Source organism: Chiloscyllium punctatum, chromosome 10 (genome assembly GCF_047496795.1).
Source record: "Chiloscyllium punctatum isolate Juve2018m chromosome 10, sChiPun1.3, whole genome shotgun sequence".
Classification (NCBI taxonomy): domain Eukaryota; kingdom Metazoa; phylum Chordata; class Chondrichthyes; order Orectolobiformes; family Hemiscylliidae; genus Chiloscyllium; species Chiloscyllium punctatum.
This window is the reverse complement of record NC_092748.1, coordinates 58,536,641-58,562,152: the sequence shown is the minus strand read 5'-3', so window position 1 is coordinate 58,562,152 and position 25,512 is coordinate 58,536,641. Positions and strand designations below refer to the sequence as shown.

At 41.1% G+C, this 25,512-nt stretch overlaps 1 protein-coding gene across 3 annotated transcripts in view; it reads right to left on the bottom strand.

Moving 5' to 3' along the window:
• col28a2a (collagen, type XXVIII, alpha 2a) overlaps window positions 1-25,512 on the bottom strand; it is a 113,386-nt gene that overhangs the window by 71,654 nt on the left and 16,220 nt on the right. For all 3 annotated transcript variants that reach the window (XM_072579257.1, XM_072579255.1, XM_072579256.1), the window contains 5 exons: window positions 20,683-20,709; window positions 12,628-12,672; window positions 12,406-12,450; window positions 7,573-7,626; window positions 1,697-1,765 (listed from right to left, as the gene is read on the bottom strand). In XM_072579257.1, the coding sequence (XP_072435358.1) occupies window positions 1,697-1,765; window positions 7,573-7,626; window positions 12,406-12,450; window positions 12,628-12,672; window positions 20,683-20,709 (240 nt within the window). The remainder of the gene's footprint in view (window positions 1-1,696; window positions 1,766-7,572; window positions 7,627-12,405; window positions 12,451-12,627; window positions 12,673-20,682; window positions 20,710-25,512) is intronic.

Sequence of the window (25,512 nt, the reverse complement as noted above, 5' to 3'; positions counted from 1 at the left end):
GGTGGTGTTGTATTCAGATATCACAGGAAATCAGGTCAACAGGCCTTGATGAATTTTGCACTATTCATTTTACTTCATGGAAAATCCTGTGGAGCCCACTAAACTCTGAACCCAAATTCCCAATATTTACTCTTCAGTCACTAATCACAAAACTCTTAATTAGAAATTGATGTTTGTAAAATCTACTTGCAAGCATTCACAAGCTTAAAAAAAACCTACCAGAAATATTGTCTTCCTTATTCTTGAACATAATTCAGTATCCATTTTGGTAAATGGGGTAAACTATCACTTCGGGATGGGGTCTTGCATTCCCCTTCCATGGGGATAATGTGGTCCTGCTGTCCCCAGACCTCTCCCAGAAGTCTCAAATGTGAGGTCCGGGTGGAAAGTGGCCCTAACGGCCTCAAGTGGAACCAGGGATGTGCCCTTTGTCTTACCCACTCTCAATAAAACTGCAGATTGATTGGGTTAGAAGGCAACTGCGTTTAAATGCATATAGTGCAGATATTTATCGAGACTTAAATCAATGGAAATGGCTTTCAGGATGAGTTACAAGAGGCTGCTGATTGATCAACACAATTTTTCCAACTGGTAGTAAAAGTTAAAAATGTCTCATAATATGTAAAATTAGGATAATTTAAAGATTTGTCCACTTGAGACATAACATCTAAAGGCCACTCAGCTTGTTGGGTATGTGCTGGTTCTCTGAAACAGCAACTCAGTTGTCTTCACCACCATCATAGAAATTTTTCTTCTTTTCAAGAACTTACACAATTCCTGTTTGAAAGCCACAATTAAATACATGTCCACCACACATTCTGCAAGTTCATTCTACTTTCAAGCAATTTTCCCCAAATTGCTGTTCTTCTCTCAATCATCTTAAATTGGTCCTCGACCCTTTCAGCAATGAGACCAGTTTTAATTTAGATTAGATTACTTACAGCATGGAAACAGGCCCTTCGGCCCAACAAGTCCACACTGACCTGCCGAAGCGCAACCCACCCAGACCCATTCCCCTCCATTTACCCCTGCCCCTAACACTATGGGCAATTTAGCGTGGTCAATTCACCTAACCTGCACATTTTTGGATTGTGGGAGGAACCCGGAGCACCCATAGGAAACCCACGCAGACACGGGGAGAATGTGAAAACTCCACACAGTCAGTCGCCTGAGGCGGGGGGAATTGAACCCGGGTCTCTGGTGCTGTGAAGCAGCAGTGCTAACCACTGTGCCACCGCTAGCTTATCTATTTGTCTGTCTTTATCTTCTCTGTCTAGATCTCTCATTACTTTGAGCATCATTAATAAACCTCCTTCCAATATTCTCTTCAAGGAAAACATGTAGATTCACCAATCTATCCTCATGACTGAATTGTCTCATCTATGGAACTAAGATTGGAAATGTTTGTGCAGCCTCCCTCTCCCTTCCTACAATGCAGTGCATGGACTGAAACAGGATATTCCAGTTGAGACAGAGCCAGTTAAGCTTCATTATCATAAAAGTTCATCATATATTTTGTACTCCATGCTTTTATTTAAAAGAGTGGAGCTATAAATATTCCTCTAGACTTAAAAAAAAAAAGCTATGAGTAAAAAAAGTTGATATTTCTCTCTTCTTATAAATGATTATTTTGGTGGGTGCAAAATGTTTGTTTCAGTAACTTGTAAAAAGTAGAGTTAAAAACATATTTCTTCACCTTTGGGCCAGGAAAGCCAATTCCAGTTTCACCAGTTAGTCCAGGTGATCCAGGAAGTCCACGTTCACCCTAACAAAACAAACACTTTGATCATTTTCTTCAGCAAAGAAATCTTGATTCGTATTCATTAGAGAGGTATGCCAGCCTGGAAAGAGAATTGGCTAACTAGTAGAAGACAGAGTTGGGAATAACGGGGGGCATTTTCAGAATGTCTAATGGAGTGCTACAGGGATCAATGCTGGGGCAGAAATTATTTACAATATACAATAATGAATTGGATGAGGAATTTGAATATACTATAGCCATGTTTAGCATAAAAAAAAGTTTGGAAAGGAAAGTGGTAAGGATGACTCAGTCTGCAGAGAGACATAGGCAAGCTGGGTGGGCAAAAACCTGGCAGATGTAATAGAATGTAGTGTCAGTGGAACTCACAAAAACTCTCCAAACAAAATTTAATACAAGGAAATTTTTACTCGCAGATTCAGATGTAGCAAACACATCATCGACATAACTGAGTGCTGTCTATCTACAATCAAATTTACATTTGAAATAGAACAGTCAAATTAGCTGTTTCTTCAATTTCTGGATTAGTGGTGCTGGAAGAGCACAGCAGTTCAGGCAGCATCCAAGTAGCTTCTCTGTTTCTTCAATGCCTGGGCTGAGAAATCAGCCAGTGGTTTCTGTACTACTGTTTACCTGAAGCCTACCTTCAGGGGTCAGCATATACGTTGGGATTCCTATAATTCTATGTAATAGGAGATTAGCCTTCTTCTCAACCTGGTAAACACAGCCGGAGCCATTTGCAAGGTACTGATCATACCTAACGAGCTTGCACTTGCAAAATTTGCAACTGAATGATTAATATCAGGTGTAATTCTGCATTGGATGATATTTATTTCATAGTTCTGAATGTGTGAGGAATTGTGCTGATAAATAATCGAAAATTGTCAATTGGGTTTGACCTGTATGGACTGGAAGGTCCTGTTTTTTGCAGGCAGCAAAACCATGTCCAAATAGTGCACCTGTTTCAACTCCATGAATCGGCTGGTTCATTTCTTAAAGCAATGCCTCAATCAGAGTCAACCTGTCTGGTTTAAAATATAAACAAATGTTGGGTCCTAACTGTCTAGTCCTACTGAATAGGTGCACTCTCCATCAGAGCATGTCCACCCGAATCCACTTTCCAACTCTCCTCTCATCCAGTATAAGTGTTTGTTTCCCCTTGAATTGGTATTCTTGTGAAATGTCCTGATGAGTGCAAGGCAAAAAGCTTTGCCAACACTTTTTTTCAACTCTACTGAAGTCTTGATAGTGACAGATAATTTAAAAATGAAGGGGTTTGAGTCACAGCTTGTCTGCATAGGTTTATAATCATCATTTATTAATGTTGATAAAAATGTGACTGATGTTACAAAAAATGTATATCAACAACCTGCAATTCAGATTTTTGACCAGAAGTAAATTAGATAATAAAAATTACACTATGAATTATACCCATTGCTTGAACAGAATTCTACAGGAAAGATTTTCTAACTTTACCAAAGTAAGGACCAAAAGTGCAGAAGGGTAGCTCACAATTCACCATACATCGATTGCCTTTCTGTAATCTTTCCAGGTGTATCCACACACTTTATTGGATATGATTCCTAGACTAATTTATACCACTACAGGGAGCAGGTTGATAGTGGAAGCATGAAAAGGGCAGATTTTAACTAATCGGTAGCTGAACAGCTTACCTTCTTTGAGTGGACTGAACCAATTCCATACCTGGGTCTTCATAATGGAACACCAGTGGGCAGCCCTCTCCAAATGGGAAACCCATTCCAACTCATTGGCTTTAGGCTGGTGCAAGATTGTGCAGTTCAAATGCTGTATTTGTCAGCTGAAATATTTAGCCTAATGGAAGTCCATCATAGCAGCAAAGGGATGGGGATACTCTTTTATATACATCAGTATACATTGGACGATGAAGCATTCATGCTACTCTGGGGTTCCACAGAGGTTGATTTTACAATGACCTTTTTGGTCATTAATGTCAGATATTACTCAGTGCAGCAACTACACCATATCTTATTAATAAACGACTTGCTGTATGCTATATGAACCTGTCCAGGGATGCCTATATAGGTATACATCTCTGAAGCAGGTTGGTCTTGAACCTAGGCTTTTTGGTCCAGAGGTAGGGACCCTACCACTGCAACACAAGAGCCCTTTCAGCAGGCAGTATCTTTAAACAAATTTCACTTATTTCTGTGACTCAGATAGAAATTTCACCTATTACCTGCTGTATGTCTGATGTTATTGGTCAGTAGCTTAAAGGGAAAGAATCATAGAATCAGTCCTCCCAACATCTGAGATCTCACACAATTTCAGATCTCCTACTGCTTCAAGCAGGTCAAGCTTCAATGATTGGCCAAAGCTACTGCTGTGATCTTCAGAACTACCACCTCCCACCCACACTCCTGCCATGATCTCTTTGCTCAACAGTCCTTCCCTTACCATGCTCTTCCCCTGCCCCTATGATCTTTTTTCCCTGTTATTTTCATCCATCCTGGCTGTGACACAGCAAACCACCATCTATAAGTGCAACTTGTAATCTGTGTTGTTAAATGAACCTTTATAAGTTTTTCGAACAGAGTCAAATTCATGCTACTGATCACTAACATGAGAAATAACTTGAATGGAAAAAAATTTTTCATTTTTTCTTTCAGTTCACCAATTTTTGCATTGGGTTGCTTCAACAAAATGAAAGCCAAATAAACATGTGAAGAGTTATGTTGAAGAAGTTGAAGAAGAAAGGCACAGCACATCAGGCAGCATCCGAGGAGCAGGAGAATCAATGTTTTGACATAAGCTCTTCATCATTAATGCTTATGCCCAAAATGTCAATTCTCCTTCTCTTCAGATGCTGCCTGACCTGCTGTCCTTCTCCAGCACACACACTCTACTCTGATCTCCAGCATCTGCAGTCCTCACTTTCTCCTATGTTGAAGAAGTCTGGTGAAGCTGATAGTTAGAAACACTGATTTTTGAATTCCATCCCTGAAAGCAAATGCTGATCTTGAACTTACCAGTAAGCCTCAAATTCCTTAGTACATCAATTTATAAAAAGTGTCTGTTTTAACATTCATACATAATACATTGCTTAAAATGTTTTAAAGGTAGGAAATCAAAAGAATTACTTTATACCAAAAAGGGAAGGACATCCCTCATTTTACAGAAAAAAAGCTTTTCATTATTTATATAAATGATTTGGATGTGAATTTAGGAGGTATAGTTAGTAAGTTTGTAGATGACACCAAAATTGGCAGTGTAGTGGACAGCAAAGAAGGATATCTCAAAGTACAATGGGATCTTGATCAGATGGGCCAATGGGCCAAGGAATGGCAAATTAAGTTTAACTTAAATAAACGGGAGGTGCTGCATTTTGGAAAGGCAAAGCAGGGCAGGACTTATATATTTAATGGTAAGATCCTGGGGAATGTTGCTGAACCAAGAGACCTTGGAATGCAGGTTCATAGTTCATTGAAAGTGGAGTCACAGGAAGAAGGCATTTGGCTTGCTTTCCTTTACTGGTCAGAGCATTAAGTATAGAGTTAGGAGGTCAGGTTGCAGCTGTACAGGATATTGTTTAGGACACTTTTGGAATATTGTGTGCAATTCTAGTTTTCTCTTATAGGAAGGATGTTGTGAAATGTGGAAGGGTTGCCAGGGTAGGAGGGTTTGAGCTATAGGGAGAGGCTGAATAGGCTGAGGCTGCTTTCCATGGAGAGTCGGAGACTGAGGGATGACCTTATAGTGGGTTGTAGATAGAGTGAACAGACAAGGTCTTTACCACAGAGTGGAGGAGTCCAGAACTAGAGGGCATAGGTTTAAGCTGAGAGGGGAAGATTTAACAGGGACCTAAGGGGTAACCTTTTCATGCAAAAGATGGTGCATGTATGGAATGAGTTGCTTGATGAAGTTGTGGAGGCAAGTATAATTACAACATTCAAAAGGCATCTGGATGGATACATGAATAGGAAGGATTTAGAGGGATATGGGCCAAGTGTTGGCAAATGGGACTAGATTAATTTAGGATGGTATCCAGTTGGCCTGGTCTAAAAGGTCTGTTTCCGTGCTGTATATCTCTATGACTCTATGACTCTATGACTCTAAAGGAAATGTAAAAATTTATACTGGAGGGAAAAGGAGGCATCTACATTTTTATTTGAAGTTTGTAAATTATGAACTTGAAATAAAGCCATACATAATTGATACCTAACAGTTGAAAACAGTTTCAATAATGTTAATTATTTGAGTAATTTCAATAAAGATTTCCAGAGATTTAATTGTTACTTTTTAAAAAATGACCCAATGTGCCAGGTTCTACAATCTTCACTGTGGAAATAACTGAGTAAGTGATTATGCACTGGTACTCCAATGCTATGCAATAAATCTATTGTTGCAAACTAGGTATCTCACTAGAGCTTGCCAGTCCTCTCAAAATGAAATTCTGAGCTGATCCACAGATATGTCCTGAGGTGTGCTGGATGGGGATGACAATAGGAGATTAGCAATACTCATATCTGTGAATGAATAAAGTAGGTCACTCTGCATCTTAATGAAGAAGTCTATCATATTAAGGTCACTCTTCCCCAAGGGGTTTCGCACAGCTAGATTGCCAATTATTTCTTTCTCATTACAAGATATCCAGTCTAGGATAGCCTGTTTTCTAGTTGGTTCTTCAACGTATTGATCTACAAAACCATCCCATACATACTCCAGAAATTCTACCTCTGTGGCATTATTAATGATTTAATTTACCCAATCTATATGCACATTAAAGTTACATATTTAAAGTTGTATTATAGCTTGTCATAAACTATGGCACTGAGTTCAGTTGTTGATGTTCTATCAATAATCCAGTCACCATCAGCTAACATTAGACTGGCAAATTAATTTAATTTGTGTTTTTTATAATCTGTCAGTTTATGACCTGAGCCCTGGGAATGGGCTGGATTATTTGCATTCAGGCAGTGGCTCAGTTTTTACATCATTGGCAAAAGAATGTAAAAATTAAAAATGTCAAATTTTCTTCCAATTCCTGGAATCTCACAGGTGAATCCAATTTTATTAATATCAATATTTTATTTGATAATTTTGTCATGCACAGGAATTTCCTCAGTGATTCTACTCATCATTGATGAATCTGCATAAAATGAGGTTTCCACTGAAGTCATTTGATCCACTCAAAACCTCCTATGGAAATTTTCAAGTACAAATTGTTGTTGGGGTGGTTGGGGGTAGGGGGGTGGGGTTGTTAACATTTTTTGTGATAGCAGAGTTAGGCATTTCAAAAAATTTCTCCTGACTAATTTCAGTGTCCACTGAAACCTACAAAAACCAAGCAGATTCAGAGAAAACAGATCAGAGTGAAAGAATTGCCAGATTCTGTAGTGTAATAAAATATGTGGAAGTTTGAAGGGTTCCATTGTTGGACTCCAATCCACACACCCTAGAGACAAAAATTATAAACAATACACAGAAAATGTATTAACACAATTATGAGTTATTCTTTGGTATCAGAGGATACAGATTCAAATGGGAAATATAAACTCCTACAAACTATGGAAAACATTAACTCAAGTTTTGGTATTTTGTCAGAAACTGAACAAATAATACAGCTAGTCCTAATTTGACGCTTCACTAAAAATTCTAAAACAGTAATAAACAGGATATTCCAAAGTCAATAATGAAACTAATTTTCTTACTATGAATTCAGGCTTTAGCAATGCTGGGGAACAGTATTTTGCTGGTAACATGAATCAACCTTCATTTCCATACCCCTCTTTCTGAATTTTAACATAACAAAATCCAAGAACATAATGAATTACCTTCCTTCCTTGGAAACCTACTGGTCCTTGATCCCCAGGGGATCCAGGGTAACCCTGAAATGCAGCGAAGTTAAAATATGGGGTCAATCTTAATAAAACTCAGTGAAGTGTCAGGTGAATACAATGAAGGTTAGTGCAACATATTGAAGGTATTAGTATGCAAGCATTTTCACTTGAAAATTAACATAGTAACTCATAAACCATGTAAAACAAATTGATTTTTCCATTAAATTAGATGAGGAAATAACTTTTAGGAAGTGTCTTAATTGTATGTAGATTATAATACAGTCATAAAGTTACACAGTACATAAGAGGCCATTCGGTCCATTGAATCTGCACCAACAAAAAGAAACCATAATCTTTCTTTACCAATCCCATTTTCCAACACTTGGCACACAGCTTTGAATATTATGATCTTCAAATGCTCATCCAAGCCCTTTAAAAAAAATAATGAGATCTCCTGCCTCTGCTTCTCTCTCAGGTACTGCATCTTTGAGAATCAGGATTAGCTGTATCCATACTGCTCAGGTGGGGATTTCTTTCATTCAATCTTATATCTGCTTTTCTGCCACGCTGTAACATTACTGCAAGATGTATTTGATTATGAAAGATTTATAAGGCAGCTTTTGATTTTGGCATCTAACAGCTTGGGTGATTGGGCTATCCATCTGATCACAGGAGCATAAAGTCTGAACAGTTTAAAAATAAGGATCTCCCATTTATGGCAAGGATAATGAAAAATATTCTCTCTCAAAGGGGCTAAAATCTCTGGCGTTCTTTTCTTCGGAGAACTGTGGAGGCAAGTTTATTGAATATTTCTGAAGCTGAGTTAAATAGATTTTTAGGAGAAAGTGAGGACTGCAGATGCTGGAGACCAGAGTTGAAAAGTGTGGTGCTGGAAAAACACAGCAGGTCAGGCAGCTTCCGAGGAGCAGGAGAATCGATGTTTTGGGCATAAGCCCTTCTTCAGGGCTTATGCCCGAAACATCGATTCTCCTGCTCCTCGGATACTGCCTGGCCTGCTGTGTTTTTCCAGCACCACACTTTTTAACTTAAATAGATTTTTGATTGACAAGGGAGTCAAAGTATAGGGGTAGAAAGGAAAGTTGAATGTTCTTACGAACAACTTTGATGAACAAACCTAATTTGCATCTTATTGGTGGATTCCTGACATGTTTGCAGCTATGATGGACAGTCCACCAGGTTGGGAGCTGAGATTATCTTTAGTGCTGACATAAAGTTAAAGAACTTACATGTATCTTAAACCGGTATGTCATTTCATTCACTGTAAGTAGTGGATAGTTCAAGGATTAATTTGAGATTTGGGGAGAAAGAGTATGAGGCCACATAGGTGAGAAGAATCTGAACGGGAAAGTATAGGAAAAGCATCTTGGTGTACAGATTCATGAAACCAATACAGACAGCAATGCAGGTTAAAAGGCCATTTTAAAAAAAAGTAGATATGTTGGTTCCATAATGTAATGGTTATCACATCTGCTGTATATGCAGAAGGTGCTGGGTTCAAGCTTTACTGGGCCACAAGTCTTCTGTGCAAATTAACTAAAATGAGTTGAGGACATTGTTGATTATTTGCATGTTGCAATTCCAATGTCCGGAGTCAAAAGAAAAACTTATGTAGGGGTTATAATATGTTCTGCAGCATGTAATTTTCTCTTCAATTTCTTTGGGTGGCATGGTGGCTCACTGGTTAGCACTGCTGCCTCTCAGCGCCAGGGACCCAGGTTCTATCCCACTTTTGGGCAACTGTCTGTATGGAATTTGCACACACTCTGTCTGTGTGGGTTTTCTCTGGTGCTCCATCTCCTCCCACGGTCCAAGGATGTGCCGGTTAGGTGGATTGGCCATGCTACATAGTGTCCAGGGGTGTGTAGGCTAGTTGGATTAGTTGGGTTATGGAGTAGGGGTGTTGGTCTGGTTGGGATTCTCTTGAGAGTTTGGTATTGGCTGAATGGCCTGCTTCCACACTGTAAGGATTCTGGGGTTCATCTCAAGGAGGATAATTAGGATTTTAAAAGTAGGAAAGTCATATTAAGTTTATATAAAATCTTGATTGGACTAGATTTGGATCCTACAATTGTTAATATTACTATCATATTAAAAAAATCTCAAAAACAGCCAAGCGGTCAATGCTGGTAATTCATAGTCTAAACAAACTTCCTCCAACTCTATTTTATCTAATCCAATTAACATAACTTCCATTGTTTCTTGGTCATTTTATAAAAAAAATCATTTTTCTTTAAATATATCTATGCTATTCTTTCAACTACTTACTGTAGTCACAAACTCTACATTTTAACCACTACCTTAATAAAGTGGCCTTCCCTGCATTCCTGGTTAGCTTTATTAATGACTATCTTACATTTATTGGCCCTAGTTACAGTCTTGCCCAAAATTGGAAAAATCGTTACATTTTCTCCATCGAACTTTTTTACAAACTCAAACTCAAAGACCTCTATCTGTCAGCCTTCTCTCATATTATGAGGCAGCAAAGGAACATTGACAAGGTTGCAAAAACGATACCACCAGAAAAGACTCATGCAGGAGCTGAGGGAAGAAAGATGCTTGAACAGTAGGAGAACATGACTGAAATAGTAAATATCCACTTCAACTTTGCACAGACATATGTTGTGTAGCATTGTTACCAGGCTGAATGGGATAGATTTTTAATTAATCTAACAGTGCAAGACTGAGCATTCATGAGGTGCTGTGATCCGTCAGCAACAGAATTGCTTTCTAACACAACCTGTAACCTCAATGCTCAGAATATTCCATACTACCATTACCACTAGCTGGGGGTCAACTTTGGTTCAAAGAAGAGTACAAGTGGGCAAGCCAGGAGTTGGCACCATGCACGCCTAAAAGTGACGTGTCCATCCTGGTGAAGGTATTACTTATATATTTCTAAGCAGCATGAGACGAATAGAGCAAAGTGCTTCCACAACCAATGAATCAGTCCAAACAGTTCTGTTTTATTCAGATATGAATGGTGGTGAACAATTAAAACAACTGCCACAAATAGGAGGCTCCCAATATCCTCATTCTCAAAAATAGGGGAGCCCAGCAAGGCTGAAGCACTTGCTAGCTTTTTCATTCAGATGTGCCGAGAGGTTGATCCCTCTCAGCCTCCTCTAGTGTTTAGAGTCATAGAGATGTACAGCATGGAAACAGACCCTTCGGTCCAACCCGTCCATGCCAACTAGATATCCTAACCCAATCTAGTCTCACCTGCCAGCACCCAGCCCATGTCCCTCCAAACCCTTCCTATTCATATACCCATCCAATTGCCTCTTAAATGTTGCAATTGTACCAGCCTCCACCACATCCTCTGGCAGCTCATTCCATGTGCGTACCACCCTCTGTGTGAAAAAGTTGCCCCTTAGGTCTCTTTTATATCTTTCCCCGCTCACCCTAAACCTATGCCCTCCAGTTCTGGACTCCCTGACCCCAGGGAAAAGACTTTGCCTATTTACCCTATCCATGCCCCTCATAATTTTGTAAACCTCTATAAGGTCACCCCTCAGCCTCTGACACTCCAGGGAAAACAGCCCCAGCCTGTTCAGCCTCTCCCAATAGCTCAAATCCTCCAACCCTGGCAACGTCCTAGGAGTGGGCGGCACGGTGGCACAGTGGTTAGCACTGCTGCCTCACAGCGCCTGAGACCCGGGTTCAATTCCCGCCTCAGGCGACCGACTGTGTGGAGTTTGCACGTTCTCCCCGTGTCTGCGTGGGTTTCCTCCGGGTACTCCGGTCTCCTCCCACAGTCCAAAGATGTGCAGGCCAGGTGAATTGGCCATGCTAAATTGCCCATAGTGTTAGGTAAGGGGTAGATGTAGGGGTATGGGTGGGTTACGCTTCGGCGGGGCGGTGTGGACTTGTTGGGCCGAAGGGCCTGTTTCCACACTGTAAGTAATCTAATCTAAATCTTTTCTGAAACCTTTCAAGTTTCACAACAGGCTTTCTTGATTGAAAGGCCATCTAACACTATCAAAATTAATTCCCATTACCACTGACATATAGTGACAACAGTGTGTACTATCTACAAGATATGCTGCAACAACTCAAAGCTCCTTAAACAGCACCTTCCAACCCACTGATCTCTATCATCTAGAAGCAGCTATATGGTAACATCATCACTTGCAGGTTCTGCTCCATGTGAGGAATACAATTACCCTTCCTTCACTTGTCATTTGGTCAAAATCCTGGAATTCTCTAACTAGTAGCATTGTGGTGTACCTACACCTTTGAACAGCAGCAATTCACGAAGGCAGCTCACTACAATCTTCTCAAGGGCAAATCAGGACGAACTGTAAATGCTGGCCTAACCACTGGTGCCCACATTCTGTGAGTAAAAAAAGGTGACTGAAATTCCCCACAATGTTTTGGACTATGTACAGATCACCAACTTCTGCAAGGCCTCATTGCATGTGTTTGAGGAAGATTACATGAGATGGCCTCCTAATTGACCACTCTGCAATCACATTAAGGTCAGTTGATGGAGTGGTGGAAGTGGGAGGTCCAATAGGAGAGCCCACAGAGATGCAGATGTTGCCCCAATGGGAGGCGTATGAAGTGCTGGTGAAAAGGGAAACCTATTGGGCACCTTAACATGGACATGCTTAACATGGACTAGTAGTGCAAAGGTTGACACTTTGAGGGACCTCAGGGCAGAGGGTTGAGCCATCTAGAAGGATGCCTTTGACCACTTCTGGTCCTCTGTAAGCACTGCAGCCCCCGCAGCCATGTTACTGAAGTTTTCATTGTGAGCTTGTAAACATTTAGAATATAACCTAAGATGCAGTAACTTCTGGTTACCTGTACGCCTCTCAGTCCCCTTGGGCCCACGGGGCCTTCTGGTCCCTGTGAAAATAAGATTAATATTGTAACTATAGCACAGGTATCATACGTTTGTTTATTACGTGATCAAATTACATTAAAATTATCAAATAATATTCAAGCATTTTTTCAGAACATTTTTGTGTTGTAGTCAATTTTGAGAAACAAACTTTAAACAGAGAATAAAACAAGAATACATACCCTCTCACCTTTTGTCCCTGGAAGCCCACATTCACCTCTTTCACCCTTAGAATAAAAGTTAGAATTTTAAATATTTGTTACTTTAGACAATAGAGGATTATTTCAGTATCCAGATCTCTCTGAATTTTTGTTTACAAAACATTGGTCTTCTAATAAATATGAAATCACAAGTAACCAGAGATTCATAAAGCCATTAATCCCATTTCAATTCATCCATCCAAAAAGATTCTAAAACTCTCCCCGAGATGCCATCTATTTGTTTCTGAAAATGATTCAAAGGACTTTGTTTCCACTAGCCCAATTGGAAGCTCATTTGGAGTACTGCTGCTTTGCAGAAAGAAGAATATCCCAATATTAATCATAAGAATACTTTTTGCTGAGTTGAGCTCTTGTCCAATTGTTCTAACTGGCACACCATCAAGTTTAAAGTAGTTTTCTGAATTTGCTATTACCATTCCAACATCTATCTTATTTGCTATTTTCTAGACTGAAGCACCCAGTATTATAGAATGTCTACAGTGTGGAAGCAGGTCATTCAGCCCATTAAGTCCACACTTACCCTCCAAAGAGCATCCCACCCAAAGCCACATCACGCTGTATTTCCCATGGCTAATCCACTTAGCCTGCACCTCCCTGGACACAGTGAGCAATTTAGCATGGCCAATCCACCTAACATGCACTCTTTGGACTGTGGGAGGAAACCAAGCAGACACAGGGAGAAAGTGCAAACTCCAAGCCAACAATTGCCCAAGAATGGAATCAAACCCTGGTCGCTCGTGCTATGAGGCAGCAATGCTAACCACTGAGCCACAAGCCATCTTGTTTCTCAGATCCCATTCTCTGTATGGCCTCATGTTATTTCTGGTTATCAGAATTGGTCACCGAAGAATGGTCTAATCAGCCAACTTCCTCTGATCACTACCGGAAGGATGTTTCTAATAACTAGGGAATTCAGAACTAAGGGTCACAGTCGAAGGATATAGGGATGAAGAGATATTTCTTCATCCAGAGAGTGGTGAGCCAGTGGAATTCTCTGCCACAGGAAGTGGCTGCTGCCAAAACATTGAATACGTTCAAGAACAAGTTAGATATAGTTGTTGTTAGGGCTAAAGTGGTCAAAGGTTATGAGGAGCGAGCAGCAAGAGGGTACGGAGTTAAATGATCAGCCATGATCATATTGAATACTGGAGCAGGCTCAAAGGGCTCAAAGGCCCATTCTGCTCCTATTTTCTATTTTTTAAAAATATTTTTATGTTTATTCATCCCAAAACCCAACTATCTCTATACCACAAACTACATCCCCACCTAACTCCCCCCAACAAGTTCCAATTAAACCCCCAATCATTTCTCTAACCCCTTACCCCTTATCTCACACAACTACCTAATCTCCCACTCACTAATCCAGCAAAACTCAAAGACTGGACATTTAAACTTACAGTGCAATAGCTATTGCTGTGTATGGGGGCATGCCCTGTCTTAGAGATGTACAGCATGGAAACAGACCCTTCGGTCAAACCCGTCCATGCCAACCAGATATCCCAACCCAATCTAGTCCCACCTACCAGCACCCAGCCCATATCCCTCCAAACCCTTCCAATTCATATACCCATCCACATGCCTTTTAAATGTTGGGCAATCGTACCAGACCCCACCACTTCTTCTGGCAGCTCATTCCATACACGTACCACCCTCTGTGAGAAAGAGTCTCTTTTAGGTCTCTTTTATATCTTTCCCCTCTCACCCTAAACCTATGCCCTCTAGTTCTGGACTCCCCAACCCCAGGGAAAAGACTTTGTCTATTTATTCTAATCATGCCCCTCATAATTTTGTAAGCCTCTATAAGGTCACCCCTCAGCCTCCAACACTCCAGGGAAAACAGCCCCAGACTGTTCAGCCTCTCCCTGTAGCTCAAATCCTCCAACCCTGGCAACATCCTTGTAAATCTTTTCTGACCCCTTTCAAATTTCACATCTTTCCGATAGGAAGGAGACCAGAATTCCACACAATATTCCAATAGAGGCCTAACCAATGTCCTGTACAGCCACAACATGACCTCCCAACTCCTGTACTCAATATTCTGACCAATAAAGGAAAGCATACCAAACGCCTTCTTCACTATCCTATCTACCTGCGACTCCACTTCAAGGAGCGATGAACCTGCACTCCAAGGTCTCTTTATTCAGCAACACTCCCTAGGACCTTACCATTAAGTGTATAAGTTCTGCTAAGATTTGCTTTCCCAAAATACAGCACCTCACATTTTTCTGAATTAAACTCCATCTGCCACTTCTCAGCCCATTGGCCCATCTGGTCCAGATCCTGTTGTAATCTGAGGTAACCCTCTTCGCTGTTCACTACACCTCCAATTTTGGTGTCATCTGCAAACTTACTAACTGTATCTCTTATGCTCGCATCCAAATCATTTATGTAAATGACAAAAAGTAGAGGACCCAGCACCGATCCTTGTGGCACTCCACTGGGCACGGCCTCTCAGTCTGAAAAACGACTCTCCACCACCACCCTCTGTCTTCGACCTTTGAGCCAGTCCTGTACCCAAGTGGCTAGTTCTCCCTGTATTGTGTGAGATCTAACCTTTCTAACCAGTCTCCCATGGGGAACCTTGTCAAACGCCTTACTGAAGTCCACATCTACTACTCTCCCATCATCAATCCTCTGTTACTTCTTCAAAAATCTCAATTAAGTTTGTGAGACATGATTTCCCACGCACATAGCCAAGTTGACTATCCCTAATCAGTCCTTGCCTTTCCAAATACATGTACATCCTGTCCTTCAGGATTCCCTCTAACAACTTGCCCACCACTGACGTTAGGCTCACTGGTCTATAGCTCCCTGGCTTGTCCTTACCACCCTTCTTAAACAGTAGCACCACGTTAGCCAACCTCCAGTCTTTTGGCACCTCACCTGTGACTATCGATGATACAAATATCTCAGCAAGAGGCCTAGCAATCACTTCTCTAGCTTCCCACAGAGTTCTAGGGTACACCTGATCAGATCCTGGGGATTTATCCACCTTTATACGTTTCACGACTTCCAGCACTTCCTCCCCTGTAATCTGGACATTTTGCAAGGAGTCACCACCTATTTCCCTACAGTCTATATCTTCCACATCCTCTTCCACAGTAAATACAAATGCAAAATATCGTTTAGTATCTCTCCCATTTTCTGCAGCTCCACACAAAGGCCACCTTGTTGATCTTTGAGGGGCCCTATTCTCTCCCTAGTTACCCTTTTGCCCTTAATGTATTTGTAAAAACCCTTTGGATTCTCCTTAATTCTATTTGTCAAAGCTATCTCATGTCCCTTTTTTGCCCTCCTGATTTCCCTCTTGAGTATAAAGGACGTAGGCGTATACTTTAAAGGATTCACTCGATCTATCCTGTCTATACCCTTACATACAGTCGCTGGCCCCAATGTGCTCCCTCAATGACACCTCAGTCACCTGCCCTGCCTCATTTCCCTAGAGTAGGTCAAGATTTGCTCCTTCTTAACAGGTTTATCCACATACTGAATCAGAAATTTTTCTTGTACGTACTTAAATTCCTCTCAATCTAAGCCCTCAACACTATGGCAGTCCCAGTCTATGTTTGGAAAGTTAAAATCCCCTACCATAACCACCCTATCATTCTTACAGATAGCTGAGATCTTACAAGTTTGATTCTCAATTTCCCTCTGGCTATTAGGGAGTCCATAATACAATCCCAATAAGGTTTATCATCCCTTTCTTATTTCTCAGTTCCACCCAAATAACATCCCTGGATGCATTTCCAGGAATATCCTCCCTCAGCACAGCTGTAATGCTATCCCTGATCAAAAACACCACTTCCCCCCATCTCTTTTGCCTCCCTTTCTAGCCTTCCTGTAGCATTTGTATCCTGGATCATTAAGCTGCCAGTCCTGCCCATCCCTGAGCCACGTTTCTGTAATTGCTATGATATCCCAATCCCATGTTCCTAACCATGCCCTAAGTTCATCTGCCTTCCCTGTTGGGCCCCTTGCATTGAAATAAATTCTGTTTAATTTATTGCTGGGCCTCTTGCTGAGATATTTGTATCATCGATAGTCACAGGTGAGGTGCTGGAAAACTGGAGGTTGGCAAACGTTGTGCCACTGTTTAAGAAGGGCGGTAAAGATAAGCCAGGCAACTATAGACCGGTAAGCCTGATGTCGGTGGTGGGCAAGTTGTTGGAGGGAATCCTGAGGGAAAGGATGTACATGTATTTGGAAAGGCAAGGACTGATTCTGGATAGTCAACATGGCTTTGTGTGTGGGAAATCATGTCTTACAAACTTGATTGAGTTGTTTGAAGAGGTAACAAAGAAGATTGATGAGGGCAGAGCAGTAGATGTGATCTATATGGACTTCAGTAAGGCGTTTGACAAGATTCCCCATGGGAGATTGATTAGCAAGGTTACAACTCATGGAATACAGAGAGCCATTTGGATACAGAACTGGCTCAAAGGTAGAAGACAGAGGGTGGTGGTGGAGGGTTGTTTTTCAAACTAGAGGCCTGTGACCAGTGGAGTGTGACAAGGATCGGTGCTGGGTTCTCTACGTTTTGTCATTTACATAAATGCTTTGGATGCGAGCATAAGAGGTACAGTTAGTAAGTTTGCAGATGACACCAAAATTGGAGGTGTAGTGGACAGCAAAGAGGGTTACCTCAGATTACAACAGGATCTTGACCAGATGGGCCAATGGCCCGAGAAGTGGCAGATGGAGTTTGATTCAGATAACTGAGGTGCTGCATTTTGGGAAAGCAAATCTTAGCAGAACTTATACACTTAATGGTAAGGTCCTAGGGTGTGTTGCTGAACAAAGAGACCTTGGAGTGCAGATTCATAGCTCCTTGAAAAGTGGAGTTGCAGGTAGATAGGATAGTGAAGAAGGCGTTTGGTATGCTTTCCTTTATTGGTCAGAGTATTGAGTACAGGAGTTGGAAGGTCATGTTGCGGCTGTACAGGACATTGGTTAGGCCACTGTTGGAATATTGTGTGGAATTCTGGTCTCCTTCCTATCGGAAAGATGTTGTGAAACTTGAAAGGGTTCAGAAAAAAAATTACAAGGATGTTGCCAGGGTTGGAGGATCGGAGCTACAGGGAGAGACTGAACAGACTGGGGCTATTTTCCTAGGAGTGTTGGAGGCTGAGGGGTGACCTTATAGAGGTTTACAAAATTATGAAGGGCATGGATAGGATAAATAGACAAAGTCTTTTCCTTGGGGTTGGGGAGTCCAGAACTAGAGGGCATAGGTTGAGGGTGAGAGGGGAAAGATATAAAATAGACCAAAGGGGCAACTTTTTCACGCAGAGGGTGGTACATGTATGGAATGAGCTGCCAGAGGATATAGTGGAGGCTGGTACAATTGCGTCATTTAGGAGGCATTTGAGGTATCTGAATAGGAAGGGTTTGGAGGGATATAGGCTGGGTGCTGGCAGGTGGGACTAGATTGGGTTGGGATATCTGGTTGGCATGGACGGGTTGGACCGAAGGGTCTGTTTCCATGTGGTACATCTCTATGGCTCTTGTCCTACCTGCCCTGACTGTTTGACTGACTCCTGTTCTCAACTGTACCAGTCTCAGATTGATCTCTTTCCTCACTATCTCCATGGGTCCCACCGCCCCCCCCACCTTACTAGTTGAAATCCTCCCAAGCAGTTTTCGCAAATTTCCCTGCCAGCATGTTAGACCCATTCCAATTTAGATGCAATCTTTCTTTCTTGTACAGGCCACTTCTACCTCAAAAGAGATTCCAATGATCCAAAAATGTGAATCCTTCTCCCACACACCAGCTCCTCAGCCACGCATTTATCTGCTCTATCCTCCTATTCCTGCCCTCACTAGTTTGTAGCACCAGGAGTAATCCAGATATTACTACTCTTGAGGACCTCCTTCTTAACATCCTGCCTAACTCTCTGTAATCTCCTTTCAGAATCTCAACCTTTTCCCTTCCAATGTCGTTGTTTCCAACATGGACAATGATCTCTTGCTGGCCACTCTCCCCCGTGATAACATTCTGCACCCTCTCTGAGACATCCTTGATCCTGGCACTAGGGTAGCAACACACCATTCTACTTTTTCGCTGCTGGCCACAGAAATGTCAGTCTGTATCTTGGGCTAGAGAATCCCCTAACACAATTGATCTCTTGGAACCCAATGTACCCCTCATTGTGTTAGAGCCAGTCCCAATACCAGAAGCTTGGTTGTGATTAGATTAGATTACTTACAGTGTGGAAACAGGCCTTTCGGCCCAACAAGTCCACACCGACCCGCCGAAGCGTAACCCACCCATTCCTGTACATTTACCCCTTTACCTAACACTACGGGCAATTTAGCATGGCCAATTCACCTGACGTGCACGTCTTTGGACTGTAGGAGGAAACCGGAGCACCCGGAGAAAACCCACGCAGACACGGGGAGAATGTGCAAACGCCACACAGTCAGTCGCCTGAGTTGGGAATTGAACCCAGGTCTCTGGCGCTGTGAGGCAGCAGTGCTAACCACTGTGCCGCCGTGCCGCCATAGCACAGTTGTCTGTGCTATGTTCCCCTGAGAATCCATCATCCCCTACATTTTCCAAATCAGCATACTTGTTTGAAATGGGGATAGCCACAGAAGACTCCTGCATTAGCTGATTACCTCTCTTACCTTTCCTGGCGTTAACCCATCTATATGACTGTATCGGAGACTTTCCCCCCTTCCTATAACTGCCATCCATCACATACTGTTGCTGATGCAAATTCCTCATTGCCTCTAACTGTCTCCCCAACCGATCAATTTGATCTGCTAAGATTCGCTAGCAACAGCATTTATTGTAGATATAATCCACAGTAACCGTTAAACTCTCTTTAAACTCCCACATCTGACAAGAAGCATATATCACTCCACTAAAGGCTATTATTGCTCCTTCACAATCTACAGACCCAGAAAATAACACCGTCTTATTCCTCTACAAAACAATGCCTCAGGTTAAATTAATAATTATAGCTGATATTTTGAGTTTAATCAAGAGACGTATCTCAAAAAACATATAATCAAGAAGGAACCCACTCGACTCACTGCTGCAGACTTTCTGTAGGCCACACTTAAAACAATACACTTATCTGATTCTGTGCTGTGAACTTCGCCCAAACAGTTCCTCCAAGATCAGTTGCGAATTTCACTGTTTGTTAATTTTCCCAGACATACCAATAAACAGGTAACTATACACCCATTAGCTTGATGTCTGTCATGGGGTAGGTGTTACAACCTGATCACTTAGAAAAACTCAGAGTAATTGGAATAGCCAGCTTAATTTTGTCAAAGGACAGTCATGTTTAACCAATGTATTGGAAGTTCTTGTAAGAGGAGCAAGCACTGCAAAGAAAAAGGAGCTAGTAGACTTACTATACTTGGATTTCCAGTCGGCATTGGATAAGGAGTCAGATCTAAAGATTAGTTTTGAAAATAAAAGCTCATGGTGTAGGATTATCATATTAACAATACGGGCTGGCACAAAGCAAAACAGTGTGCGTAAGTGGAACTTTGATTAGCAGGATTTGACATATGGAGACTGGTAGGTGTTTGTCTCAACTTTTTATAATTTACATCAATTAGGTGAGTGTAAGCATGGTAATTAAATTCACAGACAACACAAAGACAAGTAGCCAAGTATGTTGTGAAGACGAGATAACAAGATTGCTGATGTATAGAGATAGTTTGAGTGAGTAGGCAAAAGTTTCACAAATTAAATATAATTTGGGAAAATGTGAAATTGTTTACTTTGACAGGAAGAATGAAAGAATATTACGCAAATAGAAAACTACTGTGGAATTCTGAGTTCACTCCTGCTCCTATTTTGTATCTTGTATGTTATAGTTTATTTTAAGCAGATAATTTACTGAATCTTTCAGACCTCTGAAGCCCAATTTCATTGTAATTAAACTGCTGGTATATTAATTATAAGTTATTTTGATCGCTTACTTTTTTGAAATCTGTTACCACTTTGCATTATCGACCGACATTCTCAAGAAAAGGTCCTTCAATCATATAACGTACCTGTTCACCTTTGTATCCAGCTCTTCCCTATAATTGAAAATAAAAGTAAAGAAATCTGCAATCTAGATATTTACCAGTGAAAATGCTATTTTAAAAGTTAAATAAATGGCAAACATATTGAACAAAATACATAAATGCCAACATTTGGGGTAGATTTGTGTCCTCCCTTATGGTGGTCATTTCATTTGGTAGGACGGTGTAGGTGGGAACCCCCTGCCATCCTATCTCTAACACAATGTGGATCTGTGGTGACTAACCTGGTGGATGCCCTTAAGGATAGATAATGCCTATTGAAGGGTCTCATCTTGTCACCATTTGTAATGCAACAAGCAACGGGCAGGGGACTTACTATCTGTGGAAATCCAAAATAGCCCTGTGGGCATTTAGAGGGGTCCTCTTTTCAAAGACCCAGTATCAGGAAGGGGGAAGCTTGCTTCTCTTGCTGCTGACTTCCTCTCCTGCAGTCCCCTACCCTGTAATTCATCTCCTAATATCACTCATCTGTAAACTGGGTCCTTTGGTATTTCTGGGCCTTGAATTGATGTATATAGGCAGTAGTCACTACCTCTCCTATGATGCTGACAAGAGCTGTAGCCTCTGATTGACCAGGGACTCTCAATGAGCAAGATCTCCACTTCTGGGGTCCTTGATCCTCAGGACGAGCTGCTGCTGCCCAGTTAAGGTTTAACATTGAATATGATGGGTCTTCCCGAAAAAAGACAATGCAGAGTTTTTGACAGCTATTGGCACCCAGCTGCAGGCTGACAACATTATCACTTACCTTTAATTCTACCTTGTTTTCCAGAGCACTTCACTGTCTGAGAATGTTTAAATTTACCATAATGGAGGTACAAACAGGTGACAATTTTAGCAATAAAACACAAATTTGATGTATATCAAAATCAAAACATCTGTTTATTTGGTACTGTAAATCTAGATAAGCATAATCCTACTAATTAACACCATTAGATCAGATTTACATAGTTATTTATTAGCACGTCTTCTCATTAGAATAGGATCCAATACAATATGATTTTGAACAAAACGAGGTGAATTATGAAGTTGCAAACAACTTTAAATAGGAAAAAAAGGAACTGACAAAATACAACCGATATTTCAAGACTGAGATAAGGAGATTTTTGTTAGGTTTAGTTTGAAGGGATATGTACCATAAATAAAAAAAATCTCATAACTAAAAGTCAGATAAGTGTAGCTGATGCAAAATCAACTATGACCTAAAATGAATGTTGAACATGATGATGCGGTGATGAACAGCCAAAAATAAATCTCAGGCCATTATCCCTTAGAATGGATGTAAAAAATGTAGCTAACAAGGGTAAGCAAGTGTTTGTTATTAGGTTGTCTGGTCTTTGCTTGTTTTGGACTTATTGCAATAAAGTCCAGCAATATCACATTTTGTTGTGCACTTATTAGGCATGGCATTTAGAAACTATTTAAAATGTAGAAAGGTAAATAATATACTCTGCAGCTGAAAATACATGTCTGAAGACTCAGTCGCCTGCCTGGTAACAGAGTGAAGGACAACCCTTCAGGGCTGGATTGTATGGAATGCCGTGGTCTCGAACACCCTGTTTAAATGGTCAGTGGGGAACCACAGGAAAATTAGTTGGCATTGAATAGGCTAGAGGCAGGATCTTTGCTCCTCAGGACCAGGAATCAATAATAGAAAAAAGGAAACAACGGATGCATTGAACAGATATTTCACTTTGACAGATGTGAAAATCGCTGTACCCATTACAAATAACATCCCAAGTATTATTTGCCAGGAGGTGAAATTGAGCAAGAAACTTAAAACAATTAAGATCACCAGGAAAATCATTGAGAAAATCTGACTCATCTCCAGAGTCTGATAACTTTCATGCTCAGATTTCAAAAGTAGTGGCTGCTAAAAACACAAGTGCATTGGTTTTATCTCAGCCAGAGCTCCTGAGTGGACAATTCATTTCAGCCTCCTTCTGAGATTCCTTGATCAGTCTTTAGCTAAATTACTTGGCATCTTGAGATAAAGGAACAGCTGAAGACACTAATACTGCAAAGGCTTTGTGGCCTGACAACATTCTGGCAATTGTACTAAACACTTGTGCTCCTGAACATGCCACACTCTCTAGCGAAGTTATTCCAATACAGTTACAACACTGGCACCTACCCAATAAACACAGAAAATTGCACAGGTATGTCCAGCCCACAAAAGGAACGACGAATTCAACCTGCCAATTATTAACCTAGAAGTTACTAACTTCAGGGAAGGCAATGGCCTAGTGGTAATATTGCTAGAATGTTAATTTTTAGACCAAGTAATGTTCTGGGGACCCGGGTTAGAATCCCACCATGGCAGATGGTGTAATTTGAACTCAATAAAATCTGCAGTTAAGGGTCTAATGATGACCATGAATCCATTATCAATTGTTGGAAAAACATATCTGGTTCACTTTGGGGAAGGAAACTGCCATTCTTATCCAGTTTGGCCGACACGTGACTTCAGCTTCACAGAAACGTGGTTGACTCTTAACTGTGCTCTGGGCAATTAGGGATGGGCAATAAATGTTTGCCCATCCCAAATGTTTGCCCAGTGCTGCCCTCATCCTATGAATGAATAAAAAAGAAGTCTACTGTAAATATCAACACTGATGGAAAGGTTGCCAATGGTGCTATCAAGTAGAAATTGCAAAGAAGTAGGTTGCTCACCAACACTCAGTTTCGTTTCTGCAGGGAGACTTGGCTCCTGACCTCATCATAAGATTGGTTCAACCTGGAGCAAAGCAATGGTAAGGTATTGTTTACGCTGCCTTTACTACGCTGGCCTGGTAGGTTAAGTCACATCATGATGAGTTGGCAAGTTGCGTAAAAAATTGACTTGGTCATAGAAGACAGAGGGTAGTTGCAAAGGGGTGTTTCCTGACTTAGCGAATGTGACCAGTGGAGATCCGTGAGGGAGGGTTGGAGTGCTGAGGGATAAAGGATGTTGATAGTTCAGATTAAGTGATCGGAATGTGAGAATGGCAGAACAATGGTGTGTCTAACTTCTGTTCTAGAAAGAACTGACAGTCCCACTAGGGTGGGGGGGGGGGGGGGTAGGGGAGGGGAGAGACGGCATAGTGAGAGGATGTAACAGGTAAAGCTAAAAAGAAAGGAATTGGAGCAAGTTCACAACTTGAAGGCGTTTTCCAGGATGTTGCCTCCTTGGAGTATATTAGCTAGAAGGAGAGTCTGGACAAATTTGGATTATTTTTGCGAGAGCATTGGAGGCTGAGGAGCAACCTGGTAAGAGTATATAAAATTCAGAGGCATGGTCAGGATGGATAATTGGAGTCATTTTCCCAGGGTGGAAACATCAAATACTAGGAGCCATTGGTTTAAGGTGAGAGGGAAACGTTTAGAAAGAGATGTGCGAGGAAAGTTTTATTTTAAACATAGTAGGTGCACATGCCTGGAATGAAATGTCAGGGGAGGTAATAGAAACAGAGTTGCTAACCATGTCTAAGAGGCATTTAGGCAAGACACATAAACAGGAAGGAAGTAGAGGAATACAGACCACATGCAAACGCATGGGATTAGTTTAGAATGTGTCTGTGTTGACCATGATGCCAGTGGGCTAAAGGGTCCATTCAAATGATGGAAGTTCTCTACTCTGTTCTATGGCCATGTCCAGATTACATTCAGAGCTGGTAAGTGGCAAATAACATTTGTGATACACATGTGCCAGACATTGAGCCTGTCAAACAGTGTTCAATGACATTACCATTGCTGAATCCATCAGCCTGGAGTTACCATTGAATATAAACTGAATTGGACGACCACACAAATACTATGGCTATAGTACTACTTGCCTGGATGTTGCAGTTTTAACACCACAAGACGACTGGAACCATGCAGTCTTCTTGATTGGCACATAATTACAACCTTCAACATGTGATCTCTTCGCCATTGATGCACAGTGACAACAGTGTGTTCCATCTATAAACTGCACTGCAGTAACACAGGCTCATTCAACAGCATCTTCCAAACACATGATCTCTACTACTTAGAGGGACAAGGGTATCAAATACCTCTACCTCCAAGTTCCCATCCAAATCATAACACCCTGTCTTGGGTCTACATCACCATTTCTTCATTGGTTCAAAATCATGGATCCCCTGTCCTAACAGCACTGCGAATGCTGCAACACCCCACAGACAGCAGCTCATTATCACTTTCTTCAGGCCAATTAGTGATGGGAATGAATGCTGACCTAATGAATGAATGTTGACATTTGTGAATAAATGTTAAAAATCCAAAGTTCCCTCTATTCTGGAAAGATCATCAAATTAGAAAATTGAGGACATGACTCCTCTATTTAAAGAAAGGTGGAAGATGGAAAGCAGGAACCTCCAGGCCAGTTACCTTAATATCTGTCATATGGAAAATGCTGGAATCTATTATTAAGGAGGTTATAGCAGGAGCATTTAGGAAATCTGAAATCACATCAGGCAGAAATGGAATTCATTGTTCAAAGAGGAGACATTTTAGACTCAAAACGTTAACTCTATTTTGCTGTCTCCACAGATGCTGCCAGATCTAGCCCTGTATATTTCAGATCTCACTATTTTACACTATTTTGTTCTTTTGTTGTGATAGCATTCTACTTGTCAGGGTTATGAATTGCAAAATTTGCCTTATGATTAAATATACTAATTGTATTTTATTCCACATCTATTTTCAAGCTTTTCCAAGAAATAGACATAATACTGAGATTGAAATAAGATAAAAACCTCTTCCCCTTGTTTGTTGACAGCTTTATTGTGACAGCATCTTTCTCTTTCATTTTCTTCA